Here is a 24,642-nt window from a genome sequence, read left to right on the forward strand (position 1 = left end):
GTAAGGCAGCTGGCTCACCGCAGGGGAGATAAACAGATTTACTTGTGTGCAGACATGGTCTACGTGCGGTATACACCACTCCGAGACGGGGTAGACAAACCGCACAGTGTCTTTGAGCAGCGACATGTCAAGCAGAGCAGAAACATGAGAACAGCAGCAGTGTCGAGGGCTGCTGGATGAAAGAGAGACACAAGTTTATTTGCTGGAATCAGCATACTGGTAAGAGGACTTGTTGATGGCGAAGAGCTTCGTAACTGAGTGCGTCATTTCGCAATGATTTAGTTATAGATTGGAACTGATTTTTTTATGAGTGGTAGACGGTGTGGATTTTTATAAGATTCAGACTTAAGATGATGCGATTAAATGTTTTGGTTGTTTGTTTAGTCATGGGATGGAGCCGAACGCGCATGACCGTGTTACTGGCAGCGTTGGCAGGTGCAAGTATTGTACTGTCGCTCCAGTGGTCCCATCTGCAGTTTGTGCCTGGACCAGAAAAGGAGAGGCACGAAAGAGGCAAGGCAGGACAATTTTTAGAGACTGCAGTATATAATGGAAAACGATCTGAAGGCAAACCTCAGACATTATTGTATCCTGTGAACAAGTGAGTTGACATCATTTTTTTCTTCTTCTGAATATACGATTGATTAAAACTGATAATATGACATTCGTAATGATTATACGAGCTTGTATAGTCGTCAGTAAATTATTTAAAAGCAAAAAGAAAATATATACTATACTTATCAAACACCTTGAGTCTACTGAATAGCAGAAAATATTACCCTGTCTATGCCATGTTCAAAACTCATTTACTTGTATACCTTCAGTGCACCCAATTGCATTTAGAAATATAACATTAATCGTATTAGTGGTGTATATTTGAATTTTTTTTCATTGATAATTTGCTGAGCAGGATAATAAAGGAACACAGAAAAAAGTGCAAACAAATTATCGATACTTTTGCTGTTTTTTTTTTTTTTTTTTTTCCCATGTACATATATTTTGAAAAAACAGGGCACATCTCCCATCTAAATTGCCCGTTGGGATTAATAAAGTCGGTTGTTATTGCTATTGTTAAGTATTTATAGTATATAATTAATATGTTTACTTATTAGTGAACAGCAATACTAATATATATTTTTTTTCTAGTAAATGATCAGCTGCATTAAGTGGCTATCATGTGAAAGGTGCATTAATACTTTTCTTGGTCTAATTCTGTTGTTAGTTTTTAAATCATTTCTGATGTAACTTTGCTTGAATTTTACAAACATATGTATAGTAGAACTTCCTGTTGCCCACTTGCTAAAAGTTTCTCATTTAATAATGTGGCAGTTAAGCTCTTCAACAGTGACTGATAAAATTTGGGGTCATAAACACTGGAAAATGACTCATGTATGTAATATAAACTGTCACACAAAGTGTGTAGTGTAGTGCTTACTAAGTGGAATGCACTTAATGAAAACCGGTTCCTGTATTTCTATAGTATTAGTAGTGTTCTCTTGCAGGCAAATCAGACATGCTTGTATACATCAGACATGTCTTCATCGACATTTACATATGACATCATTCATTTCCTTCTCTTTTACTCACTCTTTCGCTTTTTCCCTTTTCTTTCTCTTTCACTTTTTTCTTTTTTCTCTTTTAGTCTCTCATTCCACCAAACACTATTTGCATAAAACTTCAGAGATTTTTAAGCCATGATGGTCATGAAATTTGATAGAGACTGTCTATGGAACTAGGTCAAACAAAGTTAGACTTCATGATAACATCAAATTGTACATTAAATGTATTAAATAATTTAAAATTTAAGTTCAGTTTTGCTGTCACAAGATCAGTGTGAGAAATGTTATATGATGATATTTTTCTTTTTGCTTCAGAGACAAGGCTCTTCCTATTGAAGAATTTGTAGGGGACAGACCACTGTTTAAAGCATGTATTACAAATATAAAAGCTTTGCCATCATCTCCGTCATACAGAGATGGGTTTGTGGTAAGAATTACTTTTTTGAGTAAAGCTGTTTGATAAAAATATTGTAAAAAAATAAAAATAAAAAAGTTAATAAACTCTTACGTTTGGTCAAATATGCATAGTAAAAAAAAAATTGGGCTGATGAAAAGCAAATTACAAACTGTAAACAGTTCTATCTCTACATATGCTTGTAAACAGGCAACCATGGATATGGGTTAATTAGTCCACATGCATGCACACACACACACACACAGATTTTTGTCCCCTTTGTATTTTTCTCTCACTCTTATATTAGCTCCCCCACCCCCATTTTCCTACCCCTGGTCCCTTTTCTCTATCTTATATCTTCCTCTTGCTCTTACTCTTTCCCTCTACTGCTCATGAGGTGTTCATATTTTATGAAGAAGCATACATGACAATCATTAAATTCTTCACCTTAGCAAGCAATAGACTTAGTTTTGTACTCTTCTACTAACCAGACCATATTTAAGGCAAGAACTGTACTGTCTGTCTAAAATCCTTATGAAGTTATCTCAGTCAATTTTGTTGTTTTTCTGTTCTACACTCCATTGTGTAGATTAACCATGATATATTTTTTTTTTTTATTGGTAAAAGTTTATTATTGAGCTTGTGAACATATCATTTCAGGGGCCATTCCTCTATATCTCTCAAAGTAAGAACCCATGCTGGTGGAGAATGACAAATAATACCTCCAGACAACTGAACTGTGTCCCTTACTTTTTTTTGGCTGGTGTCAGCAAATCTGGATCAACTGATATTTTCTTTCGCCTCATGGAACACCCTCAGATAGTTCAACCAAAGATCAAAGAACTACGGTGGTTTGATATTCGCAGATACACAAAAGGTTGGTAGGATTTTTTTTAATTTTTAAAGTACCTAGGTTACAAAGACTAAGACTAATTGTGTTTGTGTTAGGGTACATACCAGTCCCCCATACAGGTACAAAACTCCATCCTACTTAACATACTTTGGTTTCAAAAAAGGAAAACAAAAACATTCAGTTTGAAATATGTTATAACACTTAATGTTAAAACTGACTAAAAATAAAAAGAGGATGAGTGACAAATGTATGCCAGATCAATTTCTAACTAGTTTGATTATTCAGAAAGCAATATGCAGTTTATGGCTAAATAAAATTCTTGAAGTTTTTTGGTTTTTTTAAATTTTATTTTACTGTTTTGATGTATAAGAATGCTTCTGTTGCAGACGAATTTTCCTTTAATTGGTATGTGTCCAACTTTGAAGAAGCTGCAAGAAATATTTCTAGAGATATTGAGGGAAATGGCTATTCCTTAAAAATAATAGGTAAGTTTTTTTCTATTTTTGTAAAAAAAAATTATTTTTTTTTCATTTATCCATATCCATATCCACTCTCTCAAATATTCTTTGTTTCAGGAGATGGCTCGCCAACTTATTTTTGGCGCAATTACTTTTGGAATCGTTACCCAGGTAATGAAGGTTGCACTGAACCTCGGATTGTTGTACCATCTATGATACACCACCTTGTTCCACAGGCAAAAATAATAATTAGCCTCAGAAACCCCATCCACAGGTGAGATGACAGAATTACCAGGGTTTTCTTATTGAAAGCTTTTATCGCTCACTTGTTTAAACAGGTTTATAAAGATGCCTCCATTGGAGACCCAGCTCATGGTTGATACTTTTTATTAAATGTTAATGAGGCAACAGAAATTTCACTTATTATTTGCTGAAGATAGCTCTTTCATGTTTGCTGAAAATACCCATGCAATGTCAGCCTAAGTACATCCAGTAAACAGTTCACTTTATAAAGATCATTCGGAATTTTCCAGATATTGTTAAATTCTGCTGAAGACCTAATCTTTAAAATAATTTTTTTTTTTTTGCTGTATACTTTTTGTCTCATTTGAAAATGTATCATGCTGATTACAAACAAAACATACCTGTCTGCAGTATTTATTCCAAGTACCTGACACTGGCAGACAAAGGAATACAATGTTCTCCCAAGCATTTCCATAACTTGACAGTTGGGCATATCCAGCGTTACTACAACTGTTTCCAAAAGTATGGTGTTCGTAGCTGTGTTTACAACATTTCACTATCCAGTCATTCCATGGTAAGCGGGTGCTCTTATATTCTCTATATCACTGCAAGCACTTCCATAACCATGCACAGACATCCAGATCTATCTGTAGAAGGATTTTATAATCCTTTCACCTTCTGTCATAGAAACTGGCCTTTTTTTTAATGTGGTGCTGTTATATGTGTGGGAATCATTCATTTTATTTATTATTCTGATGGCAAACGGTCCCAGGAAAAAAAATGTTGTATTTAACCTTTTTTTTTTTTACTGCGTGCTCTTCAAAATTGGTGTGTTGTAGTGAAAATAGTTTTACCTGTGTATTATGTGGCATGACTTCACCGTGACTTCAGAATGGTTTTTGTGAATGTGAATGTTTTCTCCTCATGACAGCAGCATTGATTTAATATTTAAACTTTACCCTTTTATCATAGCTTCGACTAGAGAAAGGGATTTATGTGGTCTTTTTGGTCGACTGGTTGAGAATATTTCCACAACAACAGATTCATGTTGTCCGATTTGAGGACTACATTAAGAATATTCCACGCCACCTGTCCAGCATGTTTGAATTTCTTGAGATTGGTATGTAGAAACATTTTAGTTATTTTCTTTTCATGGATGTTATTTCAGCAAACTATAATAATAAAAATGTTGCTTATATAAAAGTGAGGAACAGAAAAGAAAATCTTAGCAATGTAGTACTTTTCATTAACTATTTCATAGTTTAGACTGGCTGAAAATCACATTTTCATTTCAGCACCCATGCCAGAATATGCTCTCCAAGAATTATCCTCCCGTCCTGTGTCCAATCGTGGTCGCCATTACAGTGTGGGCGCTATGCTGCCTGCCACAGAAAAGTTGCTTCAGAAGTTTTATGCACCATTTAATGAGCAGCTTGCAGAAGTGTTGAAAATCAAAATTACTTATGGAGAGAAATATAGCCATGCATTTTATTTTTTCCTTATTGGTACAAGCAATACCAGTTGTGCAATCTGTAGTATCATGCCTTAATGCATTGTCTTAGTGATTATGGCTTTTGTTGTTATTTACTGGATGCATAATCTTTGGGATATTTTAAAACTGATATTTTGTTATATAAAGTATCCTTCACTCACTGGTGATTTTGAACTGGTCATTGTTGTCATCATCATCAGCAAATTATGCCAAATTATTACTTCTGTACAATGTTTGTGAACGTGGTGTTCAGGTTGTAACTAAACTTTTCTTGCCCCTGTTTTCAATGCTTTTTGTATTTGAATTATGCCAAAAAGATGTTTATATCTTTACAAAAATAAATTTTGGCGCTTCATTTGTTAGTGCATGTGATCAACCTGTATATTTGACTTCCATGAAGTCTTGTTTTTAATTGTATGATGATATTTATGTGCTTACAGAGAGTAAACGGTTTTATACTTTTTAAAAGCCTGGAAAGAAAATGTTTTGGATGACATTTTGAGACAATCAGTTGTTGCTGGTGTATGCAGGGAAAGTCAAAAAAAGATGTATGTGGATTTTGAAGATCTTTAAATTACTTCCCCTTGTTTTAGATTGATCCCTTTGGATTGTGGTCGTCAATCCTGAAGAACACTTTAAAGACTGTGTGCATGTATGTATACAAGCTGTCTTAACAGTATTAGTTTAGGCATTAGTCCTCAGTGGCTCCTCACAGACATCAAGCGATGAGGAATTTTTTTTCTCCAGGAAATACAAAATGGAACCAAGCAAGCGTTATGTGCATGCTAGAGAAGTGGAGTAATATCAAAAAACAAAGGAAATGGGAAGCAAAGATATATCTGTGTCAAATCGTTGTTAATTTTGTTTGTCTGAAAATGGGACAACTTCACAGGAAATGCATGATTAAGCTCCCTAATTACAAAGCTGTGTACACTAGCAAGACATGATGTAAAAAGGCAATGTTTTTGTTAAAGGAAAATTGCTTGGTTTCTTCCTGCCAGAGCATTTCTTATCACCAAGAAGACATTTTGAGATCATTAGGAAAAAGTGGATTTCACAACAATTTCCACCATACAGGTTACATCATAGCATGTAAAAAAATTCAGACAGAATGCCTTTCCAGTATGTATTTTAGTTGTATTCCCACCACTAAATCAAAACATAAAAGTTATTTTGATCAAAAATTATGCCTTTAAATAGTTACTGAAGTAAAACTTATAGTTACCCAGTAATTAATTTTTTTTAAATTTAATTTTTCAGTTGATGCAGTTACCTCCCTTCTTTGAAAACAAAGTAAAGTACATTGGGCGCATTCTTTTATAATTTGTGTCATTGTTTTATGCAACTACATGCTATGAAAGAAAGTAAGAATATAAAACCTTACCTATGGTTTATAGTTTTAGTCTTATTTGGCAGTATTATGTGATTTTGTCAAGATATTCAGTGGAGTGCTGTGTTTTTGCATCACTAAATACATTTACTGTTTATTTTAGCTAGTTCCTATGGCAGAACAACCGGTTGGTGTTTAAAGTACTTATTTTATGTATCACTTCAATGTTATTTCTTGTACAATTGCTGTACTTAACCATATGAAAGCAAACATGCTAGTCTTCATGTTAAAAGCCATAAAATACATGCATATTTTATAACTCCCCAAGATTGCCAAAGATCTTGTTTCAAACTGTTATTGAGCTTTTTAGCACTTTGTTATCTGCATGTGCCGTATTAAATTGTGCTTAAAAAGCAAAATCTGAAACAGAGATAAATATATAAGTTTTGCATATACTTTGCCAAGCCCTGTGATGTATATTTTGACTGGCTCTCATTATGTGGTTGGCTTATTTTGTGATCACATTAAAATTGAACATAATTTATTGAGTACACATGTGCATATGCTTCTGTGCATGAGTGCATATTACTATACACATTTTGTCCACATTCACTTGTGTCTATTAAGTGTTGATGCGAGACGTTGTTCAGTTATATTTGCACCTACCTGATGTGTGTGCGTGTGCACGCATTCTTTTGTACACAATGGTTCAATTCTTCATTCCCCTATATCCACCCAAAGCAAACTAATAGCTGAGCAGATATGACTAAAACTAGCTCAGTTGCATATAAATATACTACAGTAAAACTCTCTATTAAGACCGTCCTGATTATGACGGTACCCCTCTTAGTTACAACGAAAAATGTTCATGGATGCATTTCGCTATGTAAACGTCATCCCTATTACAACTACCTTCCCAACCTGACTTCACCACCAACAGTTTGAGTTCTATTATGATCGACTTTTAAGCAAAAATTGCATCTTGAAAATAAATTAAGTACCTTTTTAAAATAGACTGCTTCTGGTCGACAGTTTACCCTATACATATGATTTTCTGCAAAAATCACATAAAATAAGAACATTTTGAAAGAGACTACTATTTCACTGACACAAGTGCAGGACAGTCAATTTTCATTACGATTTTTTACAGAAGTCGTATGTTTATAAAAATAAATTATTGCAACCATCTGTTTGCGCTTTATTGCATTTTTTTTTTTAAATTACAGTTGAAAAATATTAAGAGCATTTTAGGAGAGCTTCTTTGTGTACCTCAGTTCATGTATCACAAACTAATAGCCTATGCATATGTGCAGACTGTGTATATATACTGTATATTGGAGCATCACAGTGTGCATGGATCATTCACCTCTGCGAGAAGGAAAACCACTGTATTTTTATTTGTTTGTTTGTGTACGTGAGAGAGAGAGGGTAGAGCTGTGAGGGTGGGCGATGTCAGTATAGGTGAGCATGTTATATAATTATCAATATTTGTTCCACTTTCAGTTTCCTGTCTAAGCGTAACAAACAATTTGGTACTGAACAATTTTTAGGGAATTTTTTAGCAACCGTTTCAGGTGCTTTAAAACAAACTTTTTCATGGGCTTTCTGATGCCATAGTTATATGTTATATGATGCTCACAGCTTCCCCGTCCGAACTACGACACTCATGCAATCTTCATATCCAGTCAGTGCAAACATAACACTGTTTTTTGTTGTTTTTTTTTTTTTTTTGTTTTTTTTTTGGTCCGATTCCTCTTCCGCTTCTCCCATCCGTAAAGCATGTTCTGACTTTAAACTGCTATAGGAACTTGTACAGACCTCGACGGTGTTCAAATCATGAACTTGTATTACATGCTTAAATCATACAAACCTGACGGTCGTGTTCTTGTAATAAAGATTGTTAATTGACATCCTGCAGGGGCGTAGAACCAAGGAGGCAAGGGGGAAGCCGCCCCATCAAAAAAAAAAAAAAATACTGAAGAGGCAAGAATGTGAAAGTCGTTCGCAGTCAGCATGATCGAGTTCACCCCTTTCCCCCCAAACCCCAAAAACAAAAGCTATCTTCCTACTTCTGAGGCTTAATGGCGGCACACGAGGAAGCGAAAACTTGAGCTGTGAACTCGCTTTGATTTCTCCTCCCCGAGAGTCTCTAGCGAAAAGCGTTTAGCTTCGGACTAGATCCCGTATGTATGTTTTTTCCATGGCAACGTGCGTTCAATTGGTCAGTCTCGCCACATGACACACCACACCCAATCACGCTTCACAGCTATCACGAGAGACCAAGTTCTGATTAGAAGGCAGCAGGGCGTGAAGTTTGAGAAATGCCAAATGATATATCACTATAAGAATTTGACTTGCTGATGGACGCCATGCACTTACTCGATCGACAAATACATATAAGGTGACCAGACGTCCCGCTTTTGACCTCGTGTCCCGCCTGCTCATCGGGCGGAACGCCCAATGTCCCGCTTTCTGGCTCTCTGGCAAGTCCATCAAATGTCCCGGTTGTCTTTAAAAATCGGAATACCGTACGCTGATTCGGTGTTCTTTGACAGTGACGACACCATCATCGGCACGTGTCCCGCTTTCGCCCCCGAAACGTCTGGTCACCTTAACATACCTACACTCGCAGACGCCACTACTCGATCACACTATAATTATTAGCACATCAAAAAAAAAAACTATGCCCATTTCTCTTTCACTGTACATTACCCACACATTTCGATTCACCATAGAAACCAATTAAAAAACACATAAGCGATCGAGCACATAATAATTATTATAGTTCGCGCATGGTCCCGGTTACGAGGAGACCATTAGATATTTTAGCGTAATGGCGTTGCATCTAGTGATGTTAGTTTTGGCAAAAAAGGCTCATGAAATTATTAAAAATAATAAATTCCACTAAGAGAAATTAACTTACATTTTTTCATCACACACACAATATGTACTATGCTATTATTTAGATATTAGTTCGTGCTATTATCGGCATTGGGCAAGAACGGTAACTCTGTTCTACTAAAAACCGGAAGTGAATGGCCGACTTTTGAGTTCTGTGAGTGAGCGCCAAAACCGGTTTGAACTGCTTTATTCATTTGTCCGCCATTTCAAGTACGTCACGTTAGAAGGTAAAAATCTTGAACAATCTCACGCATCAATGTATTAACGATGTTTTGAACTTTGTTAGAAAGATGGATGGCAAAAACTAAGACTGCGTGCTTTATATTTCTTTTATCGATCCCGTTGGCGACCCATATCGTTTGTCATAAACGTTATAAATGTTGTAGATATATTCAGGCTCATTCTTACTACGCATTGTATTTGTCGAAAGAAAGTACACTTTTAATGAAATAGTTGATCAATTATCTGTACAATTTTATTCAGGAATCAAGAAATGGCTTGCGAAACTGTACCAACGTTCAAGGTTTGTCCATTTACGAATTATTCTTATCTATTCTTTTTAAGTGATCGGGAAATCATATGAAGTGTTAAAAATATACTGATCGCATTTGATGTACCATTTATCTTTTGTGCAGCAAATTTATCGTACTTCAATCATAGTTTTTCGAATGCATTTCTAGGTTTATGATATCACATTTATTGCGCGTGAAAAATGATGCCACAAAGTGAGATCTCTGTCGAAAAACATTTTGAAACATCTTACCTAAAACAGGAACAAGTTGTGAAATGATTTACATACAGCATATTAGTAATGTAGGTCTCATTGTGTTAAATGTGGTGTCCAGATGACTTCTCGGGATGGGATTAATAATAAAGTTTCGATATTAAAAAAATGAGGAAAACTTATTGTGTGGCGTGCCAGTTACTAATTTCCACGGTCAAGTAGTAGTAAAAACTTGATATTGCGGCTTATTTAACGTCAACTTGTTTATTGTCTGGATCTAAGTTTCAAGCAATTAACAGCTTCACAATATATTAACCATCAAAGCCATATAGTTAACATTTTGGACTAGAGTTTTTGAAACAATTCAGATTTGGTTAAATCTTCCCTGATTCTCCTCTCTAGAGAGTGCAGGATTAAGTACCTAAGTCTATAGAAACACGACATTATATCTACATTATAAAATATAACTTAGTACATCTTTGTGCTTTTTCAATTAATATCGAATGCCTTTTTAGAAAGAACTTATATCCCATTGACATATTTTAAATATAGATATGCAAGAGTTTTATACAATTTTAAAAACTTCTCACTCTATTTACTACTTGTTATATACATCGCAATAATAATAGAAATTTATAACACACAGCATCACAACCAAGATAGATCACACTCTCTGCATAGACCAATAATGATAAAAAGTTGACAGCCAGTGGACAGTGAAATACATATAGGCACACTGAACAACTTAAAGATGAGGTACAAGAGTAGAATGTAAAGCAATGAAGGGATATAAACAGTGTAAGATAAAATTGTTACCTGATGGTAAGCATGACAAACAGTATTAAGAGTGAGTTGAGAATAGTAATTCAGGGATGGTACTTTGTGAAAAGATTGTGTTCAAAGTGCTTGAATGTAGCCTTGGAATCTGAGTGATGAATGTGATATGGAAGAGAGTTCCGCTGTTTAGCAGCACACATGAGAACATCTGTTGTCCGTATGTGAGTGTCATTTTGGAGGAAGGAATAGAATGCGGGAGCAAATGTTTCGGGCAGGATTGCGCACAGACAATATTTCAGTAGTGGGAGCGGGGTTCACAGGGTCCTTACAAGTCCTTGCCCAAAAGATTTTCGCCATAAGTCCTAATATTTTTCCATGCAGTCCTTACAATTCCTCACACACGTCCTTACATTTCTTTGTGGTCCTTACTAGTCCTTATTTCAATAAAATATCACCACGGATTTATTTTTCGTACCTCTTAAAAACCCCAAATTTATTTTCGGAGTCAACTTTGGCACAAACTAAAGATGATTCGTTGCTTGCTGCTATTTTAATCACATGGCTGCCAAGTTAGTTGGCGACAAGAACTTACATTTCACGAGATTTTAGTCTTGACAGATGACCAAATTTCTTTGTCTTCTTGACGATTCAAAAACAGGGTTTTTACTGCTGGGGAAGTGTTCTTTTCAGGAGACTTTTTAAAGGAAGAAAAATATAAAGACTGGTTGATAAAAGACTCCAACGATAAATATTGTGCACGATGTGCTTCCTGTGGAAAATCCTTGAATCTTTCATCAATGGGTGAAAGTGTCTTGGAGAGACATAAACTGACTTAACGTATTACACCAAAGAATGGCTTTCAGGTCTTGCAATTATTATTACTTAGATTTCTAGAAAACTTGGAACATTAACAGTGTAATCGCGCTAAACAGACTTTAAGTTATCTAAATAGATTGGCATCAAAATTAACTCTTTGATTATTTATTACAAGAATAGTAATACATCTATTTCAGAACATAGAGAAGACCAAAGATTCATAAATAATACGTCCTGACCGCACATGAGAAAAACTTAAGCATTGATGACCGTCACTTAGGTCCTTACAAATGCATGAAAGGTCCTTACTTGGCACCATCTCTGATCCCTGAAATTAAAAGCTCATCACTCTCATCCAACAACAAAGTTATGTCCTCAAAAAACAGCATCAAATAAAATATTTTTTTTCCTAAATCCGTGTTGGCATTCTGTGTACATCCATTATGAACAAAATATATTTTACTAGTAATATTTATGATCCTGTGGGTTTGGTTTTTTTTTATAAATTTTGAGCACAAGCTGCTTATCCAGCATTTGATTCCATTATCTTTAAACTTGGTGACAATATATTTTGTAAATTTCAGTTGGTGCTTGTTGGAGATGGAGGTGTTGGGAAAACAACATTTGTTAAACGTCACAAGACTGGAGAGTTTGAAAAGAAATATGTTGGCAAGTATTTTTTTGTTTGTCGTGTATGAATTGTTAATGTACATTTGTGCTTAGTGAAATGAGCTTTTTTAAAGTTTGTCATTTAAAACTTCCACCATCTGGCAGGAAAGAATGAATTTGATGCAACAGAGGTACTTGCCAGACTAGTGCAATTAATGAAAACCACTCAGGTATCCAGCACTGCATGTGCTCCCAATCTCCTTCCAACCATTGTTTTCTGCCATAGACTAAAAAATTGGCCTTTAGACCCCAGGTACAGGCAGATTATATTCAATGACTCAGGAATGTCTGTATGCATCAGTTGTTACATGCAAATGGTATCTGCTTACAGGGATGGCTTTCTGGCATGATAATAGCCTTTACTGGCTCTTTGAAAAACATTCTTTCCCCACTGTTAAGAAAAATTTAAAGGCATGAAGTATAATTAAAATGAACATGAATGTGTGGGTGTACATGTGCTTTACAATTTGCAAGATGATATGCACCATCTGGGCTATAGCTTGGTATTGTTTCTTTGTATGTCTGATCTTAAAATGGTAGAGTTTTGTAGTGGGCATTGTAGTTAATGTGCATGCATTTTTATCTGTTTTGCAGCAACACTTGGTGTAGAAGTTCATCCTTTAATGTTTCACACAAATAGAGGCCAAATCAAATTTAATGTGTGGGACACTGCTGGGCAGGAAAAGTTTGGTGGTCTGCGTGATGGCTACTATATTCAAGGTATACTTATCAGTGTTTATACATTAGTGAAAAAAGTATGTTCAGGGTTGGGGTTAAGTACAGAGTTCTTTTGTAGTAGCTCGTATATACTGGTTAAAAGCTAAAAATATAAATGTTGTGTTGCTCTTGAGTGTTGTATGGGCAACAAAATGTTATGCTTACTGCTTGAGCCCATTATTTTCTGTATGTGTAAGAGCTGCATGTAAGCTGTCTTAAAAAGAATACCTTGCCGGCAACTTTTTTTTCCCAAATAATTTGACAGGTTTTGTGTAGAGAGTTAACTGTCTTGGTTATTGATTATGTCATTGTATCATGGATGTGCCATATAATAAGACTGGGTGTTTTGACAGGTCAGTGTGCCATCATCATGTTTGATGTGACATCACGTGTAACATACAAGAATGTGCCCAATTGGCATAGAGATCTTGTTCGTGTCTGCGAAAACATACCAATTGTCCTATGTGGCAACAAGGTAGACATCAAGGACAGAAAGGTCAAAGCCAAGACAATAGTCTTTCACAGGAAAAAGAACTTGCAGGTGAGGCCATCTGCATAACACGGTTACCATAGATTCAGATTGCCTGATAAATAAAAATGGGTTGGCTGCGCATTTATAAAAATAAAAAAAAAAGAAAGCCTGCATTTTGGCAGGAGAAATCTGCCAGTAAGAATGCCTCGGGGGTATGGTATTAAAAAAACCATCATAGTGATATTCATGATTTACTATAATAATATTCAGTAAAGGTTTATGTGCAGTTTAAGTCAAGCCTGTAGCTTAGTGAATTATGCAGCAATAATACAAAAATTTGATTTGGCATGCTCTGTGATGATTCATTTGCCATAATGTTCATGTGCTCATTTTATTCAGTACTATGACATCAGTGCCAAGAGCAATTACAACTTTGAGAAGCCATTCCTGTGGCTGGCCCGAAAATTGGTTGGTGATCCAAACCTTGAATTTGTTGAAATGCCAGCTCTAGTGCCTCCAGAGGTTCAGATGGACCCACAGCTTGCCCAGAAGTATGAGGATGAACTAAAGGTGAGTGAAAATTTGATTGCGTACTCTCAGGGCACTGTGTACTAAATATTTTGTATTCAGACATCAATACCAAAGGGACAACAAAGTAAATGCTGTTTTGTGTTTTAAGGTGAGGAAAGCCTTGAGAACGTCACGATTTTGGGAGGCCGACATGCAAACCATTTCAACTGGCATTTTAACCCCATTCAAGTGAAAGGCCTATGCTAAAAAATACTTTCTAAGCTATTGTTAACTACACAAAAAACTAAGGCATTTTTTTATATATTGTTGCAGGTTGCACAGGAGACTGCATTGCCAGATGACGATGAAGAGATTTAAGTGTAGTCCTCCTAACTTTCCGGATGAATGTGACCATGAGAATGCAGTCCATCAAAAGAACCATTGTTGGGAATGTAGTAACTGATCCATGTGGCTTAGAAGTCCTATGTTTTGAATATCACTTTTTCTTCACTTTGAATATACTGGCAGAAGGCAAGAGTACAGAGTGAATGTCTGGACTCGACATTTTCCACAGTGGACAGCAACATCTTTGTGATGCACATGAAAGTCTTCAAGATCATAGATGGATTGACATTTTGCTTTCAAGAACTTGAATGGTGTTGCTCTTTCCTTCACCCATTGATGAACACTACTTACTGCATGTGCTTTGGCTATAAATCATTGCATTGATTTACAAGTTCTGCTTTCAGTGTGATGGGTTTGCACATTGCTTTGGACTTCCTACTGTCTGTAAGTCAAATTGACTTTACCATGAACAATGCAGAATGTTAACATGCATCTCTTTCGGATGAGTACGTTAACTGGTAATAAAGTCTTGAATCTTGTGCAGTTAAGTAGCTTTTGACTAGTCCACACATTGTTTTGTCCTGACTGATGTGTGGTGGTGGCATATTTGTCTAAAGTTTATGGTGAAAACAAATCTTGATGTTGGTGACATATCCTATGATGTGGAGCATTACCACAAAGGAAGTGGCCCTTGTGAAACTTTGGTTTCATATTAGTTGTCTTTCATCTTTAAAAAATTGTTAAAAGTAAAGCTAATCAACATTTTCTGAAATTAAGACTAATTTCAGCCAGACTACCTATACTGATAAAAACATTTTCAAAAGTTCAGACATCGCGTATAATCAGATATCCTATTCATAGATAGAGTCTTTGTATGATTCTTAGTCTACCATATACTAAAATGAGACATTGGTTTAGATCAGTGATGCCCAACCTTTTTCGGCCTGCGGGCCATACACATTTCCGACATGCGTGTCACGGGCCGCTTCACCGCAAAAATACTAAAAAAGAAAAAAAAAATAGAGCAGATACCATTTTTATTAGAAACAAGTTGTACTTACCATTAATTATGTAGTAATATGCGGGATATTTGAAGTTGTTTACCCAAAACCAACTTCTGAATGTCCAGCTGCATAGTAGAGACACCAAGTCGGAAAACTGAATCGAAATGTTCGTCCATCGAAAAAAAGATTGAGAGACGCCCCTACGTAGGGATAATACTTCTTCCTCTTTTTTCGTTTTTTTTTTTTAGGTTTTTTTTTTATTACTAACATGCCGATTTCCTGCACTGTGGGCAGAGGTTTCGCGGGCCGTAGGTTGGGCATCCCTGGTTTAGATGAAAGTGAGGGTGCTTTAAGACAACAAAGCTGGCATTGAAATCATCTTTTTTTGGGTCTAGGAAAGTTTTTCCAGATTGTTCTGTATTCTGTAGTATATGGGTTTTCATGTGGGAGATCTATTTCAGTGTTGAATTTTGGAATAAAAATGTCACTTTTTAAAGAAAGATAACCGGGTCATTCTGGGCAAATGTTGACTGAATGGCTAAAATTTGAAGGCAAAGTAAACTTCCTCCACTGGGTGCTCAAGTCACTTCATTCCAAACAAAGCCTGCATAGAGTACAAAGTAGCCACTTTCCTGTTTGCACTTGAAGTTTTCTTACACTGGTATAAAGTGCTGAGATCTCGGGAAATCTTGAGTTCTCTTTCCTTTTTTCAGCATTCGGATTCACAGCATGGAATGTACACTTCCAACATGCAGATACATGAGACTTCCAAAGATGTATATGTAGTTAGCTTGAGCCTAGCACAGTCTAAAAAGTGGATTAATAGTTGGAAGAGCCATCAGAAAGTGGTGTTGGACATGTGTCCTTTTTTTTTTAAACTTCTTACTTTCGGATCAATTTGAACTGCATTAAAACAGAACTAGTTTTAACAGGGCCACCCAGTCTGAAATTGCTTTCTTGTTTGAAAAGAAAATGTTATCAGTTGAAAAAATATAAAAGGATTAAGGTAAAGTACTGAGGTTTTTCAAGGTTGCAGGATTCCAGCAAAGTTATAAACGGACAAAGTGTTAGCCTAATCGGCTTTAAATTTTTATGCCAGGGAGTAAATTAAAGCGCCCACAGTAAAAGTAATTTGATTTTTGCAAGGAGATTGGAAGCAAGGTGAAAATTAAGCAAAAGCAACCGTTATTTCATTTTTCGCTCACACCCTCCCCTTCCTCCAAAACAGTAGATGCCCCTGACAGCAATAGTGGACGAAAGAAAAATCTCACTGTAAAGGCATGTCAAATTGATACAGAATGGAAAAAAGAGGAAGTATTTGTATTGATGGGTCCCTTGTCTCCTGTAAAGGAACCCCCCCCCTTTAAATGCTTAAATTATCCTCTGGTTTTAAAAGCATTAAAGTTTTTATGTCGGGCACCAATTATGAAAAATGCAGCTATGATTGCTCTATACTTTTTGTTGCTTCTAAGATCAATTTGTCCAAGCAAAAGAAGTGCAGTCACTATATTTGGATGACTTGTTTCTGGTAAAAACCAAAATGAAATAAAATACTTGTTTTTTGTCAGTTAAATAGAATAAAGAAATCTTTAATCAACTTCAAAAGAACTGAAGATGGCAAAGATGCTTTAATTTTGATTAGCCCTGGTTTGTAGGGTCCCTTAGCAAAAGAGATCTGGGTCCACTCCAATTGTAGATCATTATTCACCCCTCCCTCTACAATAGGAAGATATGTAGATGTGCTAGTAACAATGGCAACACTCTCAAACCTCAGAAAACAAAGGACAAGTCTGTATGTCATGAACGTTGCATCTGATGTGTAATTGTGTTGCAAATATGAAAACCCATTCAAACATTCCACATTTAAACTCAGTTTTTTTTTTCCACCGTAAACATCAAAATTTCATGTTTAACATTACCATTCTTTAAAAGAACCTATAATACATTGCTCACATCCTCATAAAGGCACTCATTATCCTATGAAAAATTCACAATTTGGCATTATTTTTGTTCTTTAAGGCTTTGGACTGGTGGAAAATGACTTCATCAGGAAATGGATTGAGTATCCAAATGACAATTAGATATTCCACAGTTCAACAATTTGTGGCTCCACTCATTCCAGTGATGTAAACATTAAAGCCTTGAAAGTCCTTATAGCACCCAATATCAATTCGTAATGTGTACAGTTTCAGCACATTTTGTCCACCAGTATGTTGCCATCCTTGTCTTTCAAACGGAGGCGTCCTGTTGAATAGCGAGTCTCCTGTCGCCCATCATTGTGCAGGGTCTTTACAGTCCCATCAGGATATTCTCTCCTCTAGGGTGTTAAAAAAACAATATTGCCGGTATTAGATTCAAGGCCAACTACCTAATATTTTTTTTTTTAAAGCTCTTCTGCTTCTTTTCATGATCAGCAAATTGTCTAAAAAGTTTCCAGTAAATGAGCACTTCCCAAGTTGAAATTTAAAAAGTTGGTAATTTGTCATTGGCATGAGGGGAGGTGTCATTGCCTGGTATTCATGGTGAGGGCAACATGGGGTACTTCGGAAAAGCATCTTGTTTGGAGAGTTATAAAATGACTTCCAGACCCCAAAGACATTTTATCCCTAAAGTCACAGTTACAAAACGAGGCAAATGTGTCCTAGGATAAACGAACGATGTAGCATCCATGGGGTCTGGACACAATCCTTCATTTGCTCTTCATTTCCCTGGCACAATGGGATCATTTACCTCCTGAGTGATGATGTTATACTTAAACCAGACGACATATATATATATTTTTTTAAAGATTAATGATGCTGGTTTTATAAAAAAAAGAAAAACCCAGACAACTGTGCATGATGGTGACAAAGTGCTCACCTTGTAGTGCTGCGTGTGAATCTCACGCTGTCCATTAGGAAACTCCAGAATGCGCTCCCCATTTTTGTCAATGCGCATAATGGTGCCATCTTGGAATATGCTCTCCTCTGTACCATTGGGGAACAAATACTTAACTGTCTGATCAGGAAAGATAATTTCCTTGGTTCCATCTGGATAGTGCTTCTCTGTCTGGTTGCTGCACATACATACCTCATGACAACTGAACTAGTTTTGATGCGAAAGGTTAACAACAAGCCAGGACTAGAAACTGTGAGTGCCAGCTGGTGAATAAACGGTAAAATAAACAAGTTTGATAACTGTAATCCAAGTAAAGTGTACTCAAGCACAGATGTCTGAAAACTGAAGATGCTGCTCTTTATATTACACTTTTTTCATGAATCTACTATTTTCATTTAAATCAACAGAATTTAAAAAGTGAGGCCAAAAAAAATAATAAAAACTGCATTGAAGGAATTAGCTTGAAATGGTTAATTAATGACTTCATGCTTATGGTCTGCAGCTGTTGAATAACCTCTTACCCATGCAGCAGACTGAAGACCCTAAAAAATATAAAAACTGAAAAAACAAAACACTGCTTACTTTGGAAACTGAAGAACTTCCAGTTTGTCCGGATATGTGGTGTGAGTTGTCTGTGCTTCAGCATAATAGTAAACCTGGCAGCAAAAGAGAAAACATTTGTAAGAAATCAGCAAAACCAGCTCCCACTGGCATGAGACATTGCTCATTTTGGTGGTTTTACATTATAGATGTGTCTAGGTGGCTTCTGTGACAGCTGTCAATATTGCCATAATACAATAAGTATTTTAACTCGGAAAATTAACTCTGTCATCAGTCTGAAATATGAACTCTTGAGTTGTATGTTAGAATTTTGTAGACTGTATGGGGATGTATGTGGCAGGCAGGTGGCTCTTGAACCCAGGCTGTTTGTTTGATAATTACCAAATCTGACAGCAATATTCCTATCAACTATGGCTTGGCCATTAGCTATGATGACAAAGACCAACTTTATTAATCTCAAGGGACCATTATTACTCGGGAAATGTGCTCAGCTATGGAAAAAAACATGCTAGTTACAAAATAAGGATATTGTAAGTGGTGCATCATAGCAGGATTAAACAATGATTTCTGGGCTTTAATTTAATATGCTGCATTCATTAGTTTTGATCTTTATTTCTGGAGCACTACTTACCACTCGCTGATCTGGGAAGATCTGTTTTATATCTCCATTAAAGAAGGACACAACAATGTACTGGCCATCTGATGAAATTTCTTTGCGAGTTCCATTTGAAAATAGGACTTCTCTAGACCCATTGCTATACACATGCTCCACCTGAAGCACAGAGTTTTCTTATGATATTACACACATGCAAATCTGGTAATGACTAATACAGGAAATCAAACAACTGTTACGATAAAAGTTTACTGTTTATCATAAGAATAAAGTACATCCAAATGTGGGATTCAAGACAAAAAGAAACCAGACAACTTCTAAAATAGAAGAATGATACTGCAAGCCTGTTCTTCCACAGCTGTGAAAATTGGTGTTGATGTCTTATCCAGTAGGAATAGGTTCGGTCAAAGCAGCCAAACCCAGAAAGACCATTTAGTGTGGCAACAATCTTTTGACCTTTTGTAAAACCCTTCCCAACCCTTTTTATTGCTTAATCTCCCTCTGTGGACAAACTGGCACACTAGTCAGCACCTTGCCATCCGGGTACTGCTTTTCCTCATACTGCCTGTTGCCTTTATCAACACCAGGTCGTTCTGCAGGTATCTGTAGACTTCCCTGTCTAGCCAGGATGCCAGTACTTTCTCCTTGATGTCCAGTCATTGATGACGAGGAAACCCTGCACTCAGGGAGAAAAAAAAAAGTAACATGTAACAAGTACTAAAACATTTAAAAAAACCCACAAACAAACTCTATTGTGCTCACTAATGTCTTACTTATCTGTAAGGGGTGAAAATAGGATGGTGACACATTGGTCCATCGCTAATATTAGCCATTCAGTGTTTGAATTTCTTGTAAAATTTCAAACGCCACTAATTTCAGTCTTCTCTTAAACTTTTTTATTTTATGACAAAGTTATGTAAGTACTAAACCCCAACTTAAGTTGCAAAATTATTTAATAACTCATTCATTCAGAACATTATTGTCTCACTCGTTACAAGTATGACCATATTTTGTTATGGGACCATCACACTAATGCATGAACCTCCATACCAGGCTTTGATCACAATTATCAAACACTTCCACGTTTTTTTTTCCTCACCCTTCAATCATTGAGGGTGTAGCAGGCTGGGCACGAGGTACAGACTCCCCTCCAGAGTTCTGTGTTACTGGCACAAATGTTGTCTTTCCTGCATATCCTGTGCCATTTGCTACAACCTCCAATGGCAATGAAGTAGTGGGTTGAGAAGTGGTAATGTGACCTTTTGGTTTGAATGACTGTGCAGTGGAGACATCTGGGGTGTGATTACCATTCACAAGAGTTCCCTTGTCCATGTCAGTAGGTGTGCTGCTTCCCTGAGGTTTGGGTGGAGGTACCTGGGCAAAATGGAAACATTGATAAAGGGGACAAGCCTTTCTGGAAACAGCAACATCAGCTGTGGAGTGGTTTCATAATCATCAGGCTTATAAAAGCACAAAAAAGTCTCAAAATCTATGCCAACTTATTTTTAAATCTCTTGGCTATGTAGCAAAAGACCTATATAGCAGATCTGTGAAAGGTCTGGGCAGTAAATCTATGATGATAAGCCTGCATAAAGGTTTTTGGAAACAAAAATGTTATGCTATGAATTAAGGGTGAAAATATATATTGTACACTAGGTGCAAAGAAATCCAAGAAGGAAGAGCATAAAGAATTTAGATGGATCATTGCAGAACTTATAAATAAATGTGAAGATTGCGCAGTGTGTAAAATACAAGGGCTAAAAACAACAAGTTTCAAGAAGCATACACTTGAACCATCAGTTCAAAATTCTTGTTCTGAAAAAGATGGACCCTATGATAAAAAAATGCCATGTACTCTCAAATGTCTTTTCTGTATTCACATGCTTATGTTTCTGCTCCATGCAACATAATGCTACAGTAAAAGTTGCAACATGATGTGTCAGCTGCCATGGTAACATTTATGGCTGCAACCTGCAGATTACCTGAGTATTTTTGGCACCTTGCGTCTGCACCCACTGGAGGCGCCTGCGCTCCAAGATCTTTATCTCCTCACGCAGCTCAGTATTTTCTGTTTCTAGCTCCGATATTCGAGCTTTGAGGCGAGTCACATTGGATGTCCATCGGCCATCTTTTCTTTTTAACTCCTCTTGCAGTTCTGCGAGCTGTGGACAAATGTGTAATCCAAACTCCAAATCACTGGTTTCATACTACTAATAATAATATCATCATATGTATAATGATCATAACCACAATAATAATAAAACCATAGGTATGATAATAATAAAACCATATAGTAACAATAAAATAAAAAAACAAGTGATGAACACATTTTTCAAGACATGGAAGGAAAGATTAAAGCAAAAAAATGAAAAAAAGACCACAAGTTCCACTGTTGGTGAATGAAATGGGGAATATCACTAAATGTCTAAGACAATGTCTCATTATCATTATAGTCTATCTATGAAACCAGCTTCTAGTTGGCCCTGTGGTTAGGGTGTTATTTTCAAGTGAAGCTCACTTCTGTTACGTGACTGATGACTTTTGTTTCAGTTCCTACATTTTGTGCCGTTACCTGTGTTCTCAGCATGTCAATCTCTTCACGTTCTTTCTTGTCCGGCATAGCTCGCACCTGCTTCTGATACGTCTCAAACAGCTTGCGCTCCTGTCTGATGACATGCAACATAGAACCAATCAAAATGATACAGAGCCCAGAAATCTGCACCAAACATACATTTTGCAGTGATTATGATTATGATTATGATGTGACGTATAAATATATATTTCTCAGGAAGGGAAAAGGAGAAATACAGAGCAATATAACTGACAGCTTGACACACTGTACACAATGCCAGCAGCCACAAAATATAAGCACTAGACAGAACTCAATCCAAAGTGACTACTGTTTATGCAAAAGGTTTGCTACAAAAGGACCAAACTATCAAGGAAAATATTGTTGTAAGGTAGCTAGCTACATACAGGGCAGTTCGTGAGACACATATATATGTATTCACTGTAGTCAGCATGTGTATATATATATTCACTGCAGTGAACATGTGTGCAAATACATGTATTCACTGTAGTCAACATGAATGTGTGTATATATATATGTACTCACTGTAGTCAACGTGTATATGTTTGTGTATTCACTGTAGCTAACATGCATATATGCACTCAGCAGTAACATAAGCATATGTAAATATGCAATAGCACATGAGCATATGTAAATCTTGCCTGTGCTTGCCCTAGCCGATTAATAAAGTTGTACCATAAGCTGCCAACAAACTCATATAATAGAAAACTAGACTTACTTTAGTTTCTTGGTTTCCTGAATCTTGAACTCCTCTAATCGCTTGAGTTCCTCTGTCTTCTCCCGGTCAAAGCGTGTAATCTCTTCCTTCAGTTTACCCAGACCCTGAAAAACAGCAAAAAAGAAGACCAAGATAAGTGTCCCTGGCACAGAAACTTCATTTACTGAACATTGTTTTACAACAATTACAGAACATACAGTATAGTCTAGAGAGTATGTTTTATAACACTACCACTAGTACAGCATGTATAGTACTCTAAGGCCAGCATGTAGTAAAACACATGCTACATGATGAGATCATGATCCTGGAATGCAAGTGTCTCCAGTAGGTGCAGACACAATGTGCCTAAAATAAATGTCTATTTACAGAATGTGCAAACAGTCTGCAGAGACAGCAGCTGCACCCTCAGCAACTACTTACTTCCTCTCGTTCTCGCCTGAGTTTCTCCAGAGCAGCATTCTCATTTCGGAACCGTTCAATTTCTGCCTCCAGTTCAGCTAACTTATCTCTCAAGACCTTGGACTGCACTCCATCACCCATAGCTGAATTGGATGCCAGCTGGAATCGTTGCTGTTGCTGAAATGATGTGATTTGCTGAACATGTTCAAATAGATTCAATTAAAGCATAGGTGTGTAGGGAACATAACTTCTTGCACAACCATAAAACTTTTACTGTTAAACATTGTAACTACCCACATTCAAACAGAAAACATTTTTTTAAATGCTTTTGTTTTTATTGTACAAAACCACGGGAAAGACAGGAGAAAACTAGCACAAACCTGTATTTGTGCTTTGGTGGGTTTAGGTTTCAAGTTGGGAAACAGACGAGACACCAATTTTGATGTAGGTGGTGTTGATGAACTATTCAAGACCTTCTGGAAAAAAGACCCAATTTTAAAGTTGGCTCTCTCTGATAAGGCAAAACTAAACAATATGTGTATAAAATCACCTTAGACTAAATTTATATGCACCCTTTAATGAACATACACCTTTGCATGCACATGTTCTGTCATAAGAAATAATGTTTTCAGGTAGCAAGCAACATATATCTTTTCTTATCTTCACGAGAAACTTCTTGGAAACACTATATAACCAAATTAGTTACTTTTTATTTCACCTATTATAGTGGCTTGAGTATTGCTAATGCCTCACCTGTAGGCACACTACCAGTTGCTTGTGGGGCACTGCTTGTCCACTCTTCTTCGTCATCAAACTCCACATTGTTGCTATTATTATTGTTCTGGTTAATATTTGCATTCTCAGTTACACCCTCTGTGTTGGCATTACTACCGTTAATCAGAAGGGCATTGGCATTGTCGCCCCCATCACAGCCATCACCAATGTCATAATCATCATCGCCACTTTCTGCACCTCCATCACTTCCAGTTCTACCGTATTTGCTCTTGGCTTTCTTGTGTTCATTTCTACCATCCATCTGCTTCAGTCAAGCTGTCCTCCTCAGAATCACTGGTTCTGTTGTTCGGATGATCTGTCCCCACCATAGTCTTTGACCCTATAAGCAGAGGCTGGGCATGTTCAAAGACATTCCTGACAGATCATGCTGGGAAACATCTTTGGCAGCCTCCTGAGATTGCAGACTGTTTTGCTCTGTGCTGAACTTTGATGTCAAGAGCCCTGCATGTGCTGACAGTCTTTGTAAGAGCGCTGCTGTGTCGTTGGCAGCTGCTAGTCGTGACTGCAGGGTGGCGACTTTTCGTGTCACAGACTTTGTTGGTGATGGTGCAGTTTTCAACTCGCTGTTTTCTGACTCAGGACTGCAACTCTTCTTCTGATTGAAAAACGAAAACTTGGAGGAGAAGAGCAGGCCGCTGACTCGCTCCTGCACCCCTGTAAGTTCTTCTTGAGAAAGCCCATTTGTGACACCAGCTTTCTCGCTTTCGTCACTGTCATATTTTGCTGTCTTTTTCACTTGTACACTAATGCCCTTGTTCTCTGGTTCCTCATCAGTAGAGGAGTCTGTCAAGGTATCAGAAGACAAATCAGTGTCATGCCTTATGC

General features: G+C 36.8%; 3 protein-coding genes across 4 annotated transcripts; 2 read left to right on the forward strand and 1 right to left on the reverse strand.

Moving 5' to 3' along the window:
* Nucleotides 1-37: 37 nt before the first annotated feature.
* Nucleotides 38-8,302, forward strand: LOC112561743 (carbohydrate sulfotransferase 15-like). Its single transcript, XM_025234405.1, has 9 exons — nt 38-219; nt 385-601; nt 1,875-1,986; nt 2,614-2,830; nt 3,193-3,291; nt 3,382-3,538; nt 3,919-4,081; nt 4,480-4,627; nt 4,803-8,302. Exons 1-9 carry the CDS (start codon nt 177-179, stop codon nt 5,054-5,056), a joined length of 1,410 nt encoding a protein of 469 aa, XP_025090190.1. The 5' UTR covers nt 38-176; the 3' UTR covers nt 5,057-8,302.
* A 1,037-nt stretch (nt 8,303-9,339) lies between these two features.
* LOC112561744 (GTP-binding nuclear protein Ran) lies at nt 9,340-14,808 on the forward strand. Its single transcript, XM_025234406.1, has 7 exons — nt 9,340-9,457; nt 9,714-9,753; nt 12,132-12,216; nt 12,811-12,936; nt 13,287-13,474; nt 13,805-13,975; nt 14,249-14,808. Exons 2-7 carry the CDS (start codon nt 9,724-9,726, stop codon nt 14,291-14,293), a joined length of 645 nt encoding a protein of 214 aa, XP_025090191.1. The 5' UTR covers nt 9,340-9,457; nt 9,714-9,723; the 3' UTR covers nt 14,294-14,808.
* Nucleotides 14,809-15,513: 705 nt separating this feature from the next.
* On the reverse strand, nt 15,514-24,139 carry LOC112562446 (centromere protein J-like). Of its 2 annotated transcripts, none has more exons than XM_025235728.1 (12): nt 23,776-24,139; nt 23,403-23,495; nt 23,044-23,199; nt 22,624-22,727; nt 21,888-21,981; nt 21,298-21,477; nt 20,415-20,689; nt 19,847-19,991; nt 19,334-19,474; nt 18,724-18,797; nt 18,124-18,319; nt 15,514-17,581 (listed from the first exon to the last, which is right to left on the reverse strand). In XM_025235728.1, the coding sequence occupies exons 1-12, from the start codon at nt 23,878-23,880 to the stop codon at nt 17,453-17,455; spliced, it is 1,692 nt and encodes a 563-aa protein (XP_025091513.1). In that variant the 5' UTR covers nt 23,881-24,139; the 3' UTR covers nt 15,514-17,452. The 2 variants fall into 2 exon arrangements, with proteins under 2 accessions (XP_025091513.1, XP_025091512.1); XM_025235727.1 differs by having other exon boundaries at nt 23,403-23,498.
* Between the last annotated feature and the right edge of the window lie 503 nt (nt 24,140-24,642).

This window comes from Pomacea canaliculata, linkage group LG4, assembly GCF_003073045.1.
Source record: "Pomacea canaliculata isolate SZHN2017 linkage group LG4, ASM307304v1, whole genome shotgun sequence".
In the NCBI taxonomy this organism is placed as follows: domain Eukaryota; kingdom Metazoa; phylum Mollusca; class Gastropoda; order Architaenioglossa; family Ampullariidae; genus Pomacea; species Pomacea canaliculata.